Below are 11,698 nucleotides of genomic sequence, written 5' to 3' on the forward strand. Positions count from 1 at the left end.
ACCGCACCGCAAATGCATGTTTGTGGTAAAAATAAATCTGCCAAAATTCAAAAACTGGATCATGGAAAATTAGTTGTTGTTCTTAAAATAAGTCATCAACGCCTTTCTCGATTTGGGTCGTGTCTTGACATAACAAAACAAATGAATATGGAGAGCAATGATGCACGTATCATACACATGGAGAAAGGTATTTTCGGAGAAGAGTATGAAGAATAACTTAATAAAGAGCACATATATGAACATCACAATCATAATGAGTTGAGTGCTACTGTCATCAACATATACATTAGGTAATGTAAAATAATTTATTTAAGATAAAAATTACTTTTAATTGCATCACTGCCATATTTATTAGTAATTAATCTAATTTTATATTTTCATTGAAGATATTTGTATGAAAAGTTGGTGTGCATGTGCAAATTGACAGATAGATTTTCATTTTTATCTCCCCATAAGCTATCCATGTTTAAACTTGATCCAGTTAACGTAAAAAAAACATGTCGTTGATATATTTTTGGAAAATAAAGAGAATGATAAGTTGTTTCTTGCGCCATATAATTCAAGGTAATTAGATATTTTTATCTTTATATTTTATATTTTATGATACTTTATCAGTTGTGTAAAAAAATTTACTAACCAAATTTTTGTTGTTGTAGGCAACATTGGATGTTGTTTGCCATCAATGTCACCTCTTAAATTATATACTATTTAGATCCACTGCAAGGTCATTATAACAATCATTCGGTCACTATTAAAACATTTCTACTTACTAAGACAACAATTATTTGATTTGATGAAGATGTATTCTAAGAGTGATAGTAGATGTAACAATTGAAAACTATTCATGTCGGAGAAGACAATTATGGAATATTGACAAAGCAGAAAAAGTAAGAATTTTATAACATTAGAAAAGGGAAAGAAGATTGAAGCACACATGTGTTACATTGATGAGGTAAAAGTAAGAGCATTAAAGATAGATAGAAGAAAGAAATGAGAAGATGTAGGGCAATGAGGCAAAGCCTACCACACTTATTACAACAAACATTACATTAAGGAACATAAATTCAAATTTTTCTAGTTTTTGAGTATAGAATGAAGAGCAGGCCAATCATCATGGATCCTCTTAATTCTACCACCAACAATAAAGTCACCACTAGCTGTGCCTGGGGCAACATTGATACGTGCATAGTAATCTCCTTTGAAAATGTAAGCTTCATTCTGAACATGAGAAGCAAAAGCAGCATCAATTCCAAATTCAAAGACTGTCCCAACCAAACTTTGAAAACCAGTGCGAATATACTTATTAGACTTAACAAGCTCAGATTGATAGTCTATACGAACATACTCATCACCTTTGAATAAGAAAACATCTTTTCCGGTGGACCTTATTCCAGCATCTATTCCATTTACAAGTTTAGTATCCTTGAGACTAGGAAACATATCCTTAATTGGAGTTTTATCTTTAAGTAATGTGAGGTTAACATAGTCTATTTTGCCACCATATTTTCCAGAGAAAATGTATGCTTCATTGTTATCACCATCAAAGGCACAATCTATTCCCTTTTCAAATTCAGTTCCGATGAGCATTGGGAATCCATCGGAAATATGCTTCGGCCCATGAATAATCTTTTCCTTCTTGCCTCCAGGATTATAATTCACAACCACATACCTTTCTTTCACAAATATGTAACATTCATTGTGCACAGATGAACGGTATGCAGCATCTATGCTAAGATTTGACATTTTTCTTATTACAGATTGTTAAGTGATACTAATATCTTATGGATACCTCTCTTTATATACATGCTACCTATAATGTGAACACAAAATAATATATTATATAATAAACTCTCCAAAACCACTATATGCGGATTCTGCACATGGACCTTTCTATCATGTGCTATAATACTATTTTATATATTTTCTAAAAATAACAGTTCATGCATAACATTGTATTTTCTTGTGATTTGATGTTATTGTGGTATTATGAACACCTCTTTTATCCAACAACGCAACATTGCTTATAATACTTAGAGGAATATTTCGAAAGTGGGCCTAATACCAAAATTAATGTATGCTAGGTTATTCGTGATGTGCATTATTCAAAATTTTGCAAGGATCGCTAGATACCAGGCTTTGGAAAGTTTACTAACTCAGTACCTCTAGACATTCCACCTAGAGAATATGAATTTTTTGTATCGAGCTATGTGACACCATAAACCCCAAAATAATATATATAATAATTCATATTATATTTTCTATAAAATTGGCAGCGGATAAATAAAAATATGTTTCCAAGAAAATAAAAACTTTAATTTTTATTTTAGGATATCACGTTTTTCAAAAATCAAAAGGAACACTCTAACTTCTTTACTCCATAGGGCAATCTCAATAAGCTTAAATTAAGTATAATTTCTTGATTTAATTCTAAAAACCTACTAGTACTTATATGGTTTTCATACAAAAGTCATTTCAAAATAAATAAGTAAAATACAAATTACAATCCTTATTCCCGGTATCACCTATCAGAGCGGGGTTCCTCTCAAACTTGAACTTCAAGACTTATTAACCTGTAACAACTGCGATTTCGCAAACGCAGGGCCAAGACAGTCAAACACAAACAACGAAGGAGATGAGTTTCAAAATCATGTTAATAGTATAATATAAGTAAGAAGAACACGCAACAATCATAGTAGACCGTATCATAATCACATTACGATATATCAAAATATTTAAGTAAATAGTATCATATTATAACATCAACTTCACTCAAGTAAGATAATCATCTCATTATAATATGCATCAAATCATCTAAGAGTAATTATTATTACTTTTGAAACACATCAATCACCACAAAACAATCACAAGTAAATGCAATGCTATGCATGAGCTTAGACTCTACTTCACAATGTGGTACCATTCTAACTCTGAAGTACTTGGTTAGGAGGCTTGATACTATGTCACTATCCCAGTGGACGGACAATTCAAATTGGCTCTGTCCTCATAGATCCCCTCAACTCAACCCGAGACACATATACGCGACAGTCGAGATAAACGTGTGTTGCGTGGTAGCTCCCAACATTTGGAGTGCGACCTCCAAGTCACCTAGGAATTCCCCACCCGAATACCTCCAAGGTCTAACAATCTTGCCTTAAGGCTAGATAGCAGACCGCCACGATCAGGCTCATTCAGTTGTACTTCCCCAGAATCACTAAGCTTGTCAGGCCCTACCTATATGATGACAAAATAATCTCCACATCACAAATTCACAATATTTATTTTCTCCCCTCGTTGGTATATGATACTCCATTAATACCGTCATCTCAAACACAAATTGAAATCACCATTATTTCATCAACTATGAGTTTAATTCAATATTCTCATCACAATATCACTATCATTAATCAATACATTATCATCATTACATATAATTATCACAACACATCTATTTTTATTATAACATCATTTAAACTATTCTAATCAAACATATGCATAAAATTAATTCAACAACCAATATCACAATAATATCACACACCACACATTTAAAGAAATTAAATCAAATATCACAATAATATCAAATGCAACACATTTAACAAAATTAAATCAAATATCACAATAATATCAAATGCCACTCATTCAAACAAATTAAATCAATCAACACCCTACAAATATTTCTATTCTATATTTTAATCTCACAATTTCCATATTTTCACATTAATTAATTTATCCCTCAAAGGGCTACTGTCATACGTAGCGAGCCCCGGATGAATCGTTGGAAATACGGTTTTCCCGTTCATCTCACAATATATTACACTCATGAATTCAAACGCTCTCTCACCCCTTACCTTATTTCGACGCTTTCACCTATGAATATGATTCAACGCCCAAACAGTCTTTGTTCTTTGACTCTTTGTCCTTCAATCGATCTAACTCGATAATTTATGGGTAAACGTCAAAAATAAATTATGAAGAGATATTCTAAAAAATTAAATTCGAAAATCGGTCAAAGAAAATTACCATAAATCAAAAAACCAATCAGTGGATAATATAGCCACTTTTCACACGGTCGTTTTGGCGTTGGTTTCACTCAAATCGAACTTACGGTGAAGGAGAACGGTGGAAAATAACGAATTCTACAAACGGAAAAGTCGATGTATTTTAGAGAGAAATTGGAGTTGTTAAAAATCTGAAAAATTATGTTTAATTGACTAACTAAATATAAGAAACAACATACTCAAATTTGGAGGAAAATGGAGAAAGGTTTCTGGAACAGTTATCGATCACTTGTGTTTTCTCTTTAGTTTTACGGCTGCCCTTTCAACTCCCTTCCCCTTTTTTTTTTGTTTTATTTTATTAACAATTAGGGTTGGTAAAACCCAAATCCCTTTATTTATTTTTAAATAAAATCAATAATTACTAAAACTAATGTTTTAACATTTTTTTTAACATAATTTAATTACTATATATTGCTAATATTTCCAAACTAATATTTTATAAAATAAAGTAATTAATCTTTTAAAATATATTAATAATCAAAACTCTCATATTCAAAATAATCACCCTAATGATACTTTTTCTAATATAAAATACTATCATTAAAATACTATCATCATTAGAGAATATTCAAAATTATAAAATAAATACGTATAAAATTAACACTTTATATTAATTACTAAATCATACTAAATATATATATAATCACAATATCATAATAAGTATATAAAAATAAAGAAAATCAAACACAATATTACCACTATCTCAAGATAATTATTTATAAAGTAAATAATTAAAATAAAATATATTTAGAATTAAATAAATATAATTAAGTACACATTTGATAATAGTCAAACGCATAAAAGAATGATATATTAATTGGGTGTGCGTATATATACGTAAAATCGTATAAAATCTTTTTCTTTAAAATATATATTACACTAAATACTATTATTTTTTTAAAAAAAATATATCAAATAATAAAATATAATATTTATTATTTATATCACTCATGTAATCTAGTATATACAAAACTAGCACATCATAAAAATCACCTATATAACGGAAATTAATCACAAAGTTTATTAATATATATTTTATAATAATTTTAACATCAAATTAATTATTTAAAATCTTATTTAATTAATAAAATAGTTTATCATAAAATTTAGGGTGTTACAATTCTCCCCTTGTTAAAGAATTTCGTCCTCGAAATTTGCGGTGAGTGAACTAATATCTAACTTAACCACCCTCAAGATTCAAACTTAGTATATAAACATATCTAAGACATTCAATCTCCAATTATGCACAACATGTAAAAATCAACTAACATAGCATGATAGAATAACATGACAAAATAAATCAATTAAAATGCCTATCACATTTATAATTCAATTATGAAATAAAATACGATAGAGTTACTCCATCCAATTTAAATATAAAACATAACATATAGATTTTGTCAATAATAATGTAGTTCATTTAGTTTGGTTAAATGAAACACATTCCAAGTACATTGTCAATTTCAACTAGTTCTTTCAAACCAAATATTACTAGTTTTACTCCTTAAAATAAAGTCTAAATTCTATCACCAAACATTCAACAAATTTAACTTAGGTCTGACAAAGAGAGTTATTTTTAAAATATTAAACACAACTAACAACTTAATAATATTATAATAGATTTACAATCAATTATTCTATAAAAATATGCGCTGTATATAATCAAGGAGAAAGAAAAAACTAATATAGAGATATTATTTCCTAAACACGTATATTTAATAATTAAATGCATTCAATCGATATAAGTGATGAACATGTTTTTTTTTTACTATTTAAAAATAAAATTAAAAGGTACTTCTAACAAAATAATGAGTTATCGTTTTCTCTTTTATTGACGATGAGTCATTGGGGTAGCTAGTCCCTCCTACTCATGTAGTCAACTACTTAAGGAACTATAACTGCAGTCATTCAATTTCTAATATGGATAATTAAAAGTATCTTTAACGTGGTTGAGGAGTGCGAAGGCGGCGCCACAACTCCTACTCCTTACTTCAAGTTAAAAACCCATTTAATTACACATTTCTAGTAATTTGTTTGTAATTTACAACTAGTTATAACAACAAAAGTAAGGACACTTGCATCAATATGAATCACCAATTAAAATAAAGAAATATAGCATTATTTCACTTTTAAACACCCAATTCTGTAAAAACTATTCACAAATTCCCAACACTTAGAATGTCTTAAACACAAACACTTTGACATTCACCTAATCGCATATACATGCATATAAATAATTCAATAATTGACATCATGATGTAGAGTATTCTCATAACAATCCAACAACAAGAAATTTATGACAATTAAATTAATAATTCACCTTTTTTTTTTCAATCTTTACCATTTAACAAAATTAAAACAAGGATTTTTCAATTAGCAAGTAAAGTAAGCAACTACTTTTACTCAAAGTTAATATAACAATCATAAAACTAAAATAAATCTCATAGTACATAAATTATTTTAGTGGTTAATCAATACTCTAACATTTGATTTCAAACACTTAAATTCTTTTAAAAGGATAACTAATCTCTTAATACCATAAAATAATTTTTCTTCCTAATTTCAAACTTTTCCTTAGATTACGTCTTAATAAATCTCATGATTTGTTTTTTATTTAAAAAAAAAACAGCACATAGTAAAACTTGGCGTAAATTATTTTTCCTCTTGTATGACTAATCTAAATTTTAAATAAAATCATCATAAATATATTTTTTTTATTATTACTTTAAGAATCAACACAACTCCAACACAATCTAATTCTCTAAAATAAGTCAACAATAATTCACACATAAAATATTTCCTTTTATAAAATAAATCAAATTTAATTCCTTCACAATTCTTTGTTTCTAAAAGTCAAACTATCAAATTTCAACCAATCTTGAATGTTCAAGAATTACTACTGCAAATAATATAAATTTTATAATATTTCAAAATCATAATGAATGTCTTAAATTGATTTCAAAGCAATATAAAAACATTAATCATTTAGATACAACCATCAATATTTTCAAGTGATTTAGAATTAAAATCCACGCTTTAAAATCAAATTTTTTTTTAACCCCTTATTTTATTTATTTATTTTCCTTCTCTTCCTCAATTAGTAGACATTTTATCATGTGACTCCCCATTTTTGTACCATTATAAATCACTACTGAGTTCTTAAAATCTAAAACTCTAATATCAAGTTAAACTCCAATGAGTTCATAATATCAGAATCAGTCAATCAATCATTTCAAAGGAAATATTCACATCAGCCACTCTAGACCAACATAACAACAAATCTTTTTGATTTTCTTAAAAATTACACATAGTAAAATATGGTGTAAATTTTCAGCTATTTTAAGTAGTAAATAAAATATGTAGTATAGAATTATTGTTACATTATAAGCAATACAAATTCAACTCAATTTAAATTTTTTTTTTATAATCGATAGTAATTCAAACAAAAGTTACTTTTTATTTTATAAAATAAGTCAACTCTAACTCCTTCACGTATTTTTTTTTCTAAGTTCTACCACCTCTAATATTCAAAATTTATTATTATTACTGTGAATTTCCTAATATTTCAAAATCACTGCCAACTTTCTAAATTGACTTCATTAGCAAGATCAAAACATTAATAATCATGTAATGACCTTAAAGACAAAGTCTATCAATTGATAATTAGTATCACATCGATTAAATTCATAATTTCAAAATATAGTAGCCCATCAATAAAAAAAATTATTTATAACTATCCACTATAAGAAAAGTGCAAAACATCAAAGTAATAAACACAAATCCAATCAAAAGGTAATTAACTCAATCATGTCAACAATTCAAATTACCTTAAATCTTAAGAAATAATTTCCTATTATCTTTAATCACTTAAGTAGGAACTTAGAATCCACAATGCAACACAATTAGAGTAAGAAGATAGTAAATAGTTAATTAACAACTTCAAAAATATGTACAATTATACAAAAGCATAAATCACATAACACAATAATATAACAGAGAAAAAAAAACACGATAGTGAAAATAATTAATATTTTTTTTTCTAAGTTCTACCACCTCTAATATTCAAAATTTATTATTATTACTGTGAATTTCCTAATATTTCAAAATCACTGCCAACTTTCTAAATTGACTTCATTAGCAAGATCAAAACATTAATAATCATGTAATGACCTTAAAGACAAAGTCTATCAATTGATAATTAGTATCACATCGATTAAATTCATAATTTCAAAATATAGTAGCCCATCAATAAAAAAAATTATTTATAACTATCCACTATAAGAAAAGTGCAAAACATCAAAGTAATAAACACAAATCCAATCAAAAGGTAATTAACTCAATCATGTCAACAATTCAAATTACCTTAAATCTTAAGAAATAATTTCCTATTATCTTTAATCACTTAAGTAGGAACTTAGAATCCACAATGCAACACAATTAGAGTAAGAAGATAGTAAATAGTTAATTAACAACTTCAAAAATATGTACAATTATACAAAAGCATAAATCACATAACACAATAATATAACAGAGAAAAAAAAACACGATAGTGAAAATAATTAATACACAATAAAACACAATTGACACGACTGACATTTGACTCACATTGAATCGACACTCAACCCACTCGACCTAATTGGACAGACCTGCTCTGATACCACTAATGTGACACCCTAAACCCCAAAATAATATATATAATAATTTATATCATATTTTCTATAAAATTTGCAGCGGATAAATAAAAATATGTTTCCAAGAAAATAAAAACTTTAATTTTTATTTTAGGATATCACGTTTCTCAAAAATCAAAAGGAACACTTTAACTTCTTTACTCCATAGTGCAATCTCAATAAGCTTGAATTAAGTATAATTACTTGATTTAATTCTAAAAACCTACTAGTACTTATACGGTTTTCATACAAAAGTCGTTTCAAAATAAATAAGTAAAATACAAATTACAACCCTTATTCCCGGTATCACCTATCAGAGCGGGGTTCCTCTCAAACTTGAACTTCAAGACTTATTAACATGTAACAACTGCGATTTCGCAAACGCAGGGACAAGTCAGTCAAACACAAACAACGAAGGAGGTGAGTTTCAAAATCTTGTTAATAGTATAATATATGTAAGAAGAACACGCAACAATCATAGTTGACCGTATCATAATCACATTACGATATATCAAAATATTTAAGTAAATAGTATCATATTATAACATCAAATTCACTCAAGTAAGATAATCATCTCATTATAATATGCATCAAATCATCTAAGAGTAATTATTATTACTTTTGAAACACATCAATCACCACAAAACAATCACAAGTAAATGCAATGCTATGCATGAGCTTAGACTCTACTTCACAATGTGGTACCATTCTAACTCTGAAGTACTTGGTTAGGAGGCTTGATACTATGCCACTATCCCGGTGGACGGACAATTCAAATTGGCTCTGTCCTCGTAGATCCCCTCAACTCAACCCGAGACACATATACGCGACAGTCGAGGTAAACGTGTGTTGCATGGTAGCTCCCGACATTTGGAGTGCAACCTCCAAGTCACCTAGCAGTTCCCCACCCGAATACCTCCAAGGTCTAACAATCTTGCCTTAAGGCTAGATAGCAGACCGCCACGATCAGGCTCATTCAGTTGTACTCCCCGGGAATCACTAGGCTTGTCAGGCCCTACCTATATGATGACAAAATAATCTCCACATCACAAATTCACAATATTTATTTTCTCCCCTCGTTGGTATATGATACTCCATTAATACCGTCATCTCAAACACAAATTGAAATCACCATTATTTCATCAACCATGGGGTTAAATCAATATGCTCATCATGGTTTAGAACATCACTATCATCATCATCACATAAACTCATCACAAAAATTTATAGAATCACTATCATCAATCATACAGCAACACATATATATCACAATAATATCAAATGCAACACATTTAACAAAATTAAATCAAATATCACAATAATATCAAATGCAACACATTTAACAAAATTAAATCAAATATCACAATAATATCAAATGCCACACATTCAAACAAATTCAATCAATCAACACCCTACAAATATTTCTATTCTATATTTTAATCTCACAATTTCCATATTTTCAAATTAATTAATTTATCCCTCAAAGGGCTACTGTCATACGTAGCAAGCCCCGGATGAATCGTTGGAAATACGGTTTTCCCGTTCATCTCACAATATATTACACTCATGAATTCAAACGCTCTCTCACCCCTTACCTTATTTCGACGCTTTCACCTATGAATATGATTCAACGTCCAAACAGTCTTTGTTCTTTGACTCTTTGTCCTTCAATCGATCTAACTCGACAATTTATGGGTAGGACTTGACAAGCTTAGTGATTTTGGGGAAGTACAACTGAATCAGCCTGATCGTGACGGTCTGCTTTGAGCCTTAAGGCAAAATTGTTAGACCTTGGAGGCATTCAGATGGGGAATTTCTAGGTGACTTGGAGGTAGCACTCCAAATGTCAAGAGCTACCCTGCAACACACGTTTACCTTGATTGTCATGTATTTGTGTCTCGGGTTGATTTGAGGGGACCTATGAAGACATGACCAATTTGAATTGTCGGTCCACTCGAGTGGTGACATAATATCAAACCTCCTAACCAAGTACTTCAGAGTTAGAATGGTCAACATTCTCCCGAAAGAAACTACTTTTAAATTTTTTAGTGCATAGCTTGAACATCCTGACTTTGATAATCAGGTTAAACCTCACTAGCTTTACTCTAACCGTTGATCCTCTAATATCACAAATCTAACATCTACTTTGCATTTTTTGGAATCATCGTAAATTTGGTAATATTTTTGTGCAAACATGCAAGGTGTATTGTCTAATAATACCAGAGTTAATAAATATTTTTAATTGAATCACATACATGGAGTGGATTTAAAGATAGAGTGAAATAGAAAGATGGTGAAAAGAGAAATTATAAAAAGGATAAAAATGAAATTGAAACTCAGAGAAAACTCGTTTAAACTTAGAAGATTATAAGTATATTTTTCCAAAATTTAAAAAATCAATATGTGAATCGTTTACTTTCATAATTTGCCACATTAATATTGTTATACACTTTATTGCATAGTAACGGTCATGTGAAGGTTTATTAACGGAACTAATAAAAAAGACATTTTTTTTCAAAACATAAAGAATAACGGTGTAAACAGAATATTACTTAATGAACCTAATTTAAACAAAAATAAATAATAAAAGACCTATTTAAAAAACAGCATCAAACATAAAAGTTTATAAATGTTATTTAGCGTATTTTATTATTATGAGTCAAAAGAAACTTAATGCATATAAACATTTATAAAACCAGCATATAGTCAACTCTAACATAAGACTTTGTTAATTTGTTGGTCATTGTTTAATATCTATTGACCAAGGTATATTTAACTAATTTAAAGGTGCGACTTAATAATTGTTTAAAAAGACCAAGCTCTTTCATTGCTACTTTAAAGATACCATCTAATATAAACATTTAAAAAAGAAATAGATTAAGACTTGAACGATGCATTAATTGGTGTGTAGGTTTAGTTTTAATTAATTATAGTTAGTTTAGATACAATATTTTCTTTTTTAGAAGTTTATAT

General features: G+C 28.7%; 1 protein-coding gene across 1 annotated transcript; it reads right to left on the reverse strand.

Moving 5' to 3' along the window:
• Positions 1-870: 870 nt before the first annotated feature.
• Positions 871-1,764, reverse strand: LOC101507760 (albumin-2-like). The gene has a single exon (XM_004488633.4). It carries the CDS (start codon positions 1,741-1,743, stop codon positions 1,075-1,077), a length of 669 nt encoding a protein of 222 aa, XP_004488690.1. The 5' UTR covers positions 1,744-1,764; the 3' UTR covers positions 871-1,074.
• Between the last annotated feature and the right edge of the window lie 9,934 nt (positions 1,765-11,698).

This window comes from Cicer arietinum, chromosome 1 (assembly GCF_000331145.2).
Source record: "Cicer arietinum cultivar CDC Frontier isolate Library 1 chromosome 1, Cicar.CDCFrontier_v2.0, whole genome shotgun sequence".
NCBI classification, from domain to species: domain Eukaryota; kingdom Viridiplantae; phylum Streptophyta; class Magnoliopsida; order Fabales; family Fabaceae; genus Cicer; species Cicer arietinum.

Coding starts and splice junctions, on each gene's coding strand:
- LOC101507760 (XM_004488633.4), bottom strand. CDS start 1,743: ATGTCAAATCTTAGCATAGATGCTGCATACCGTTCATCTGTGCACAAT.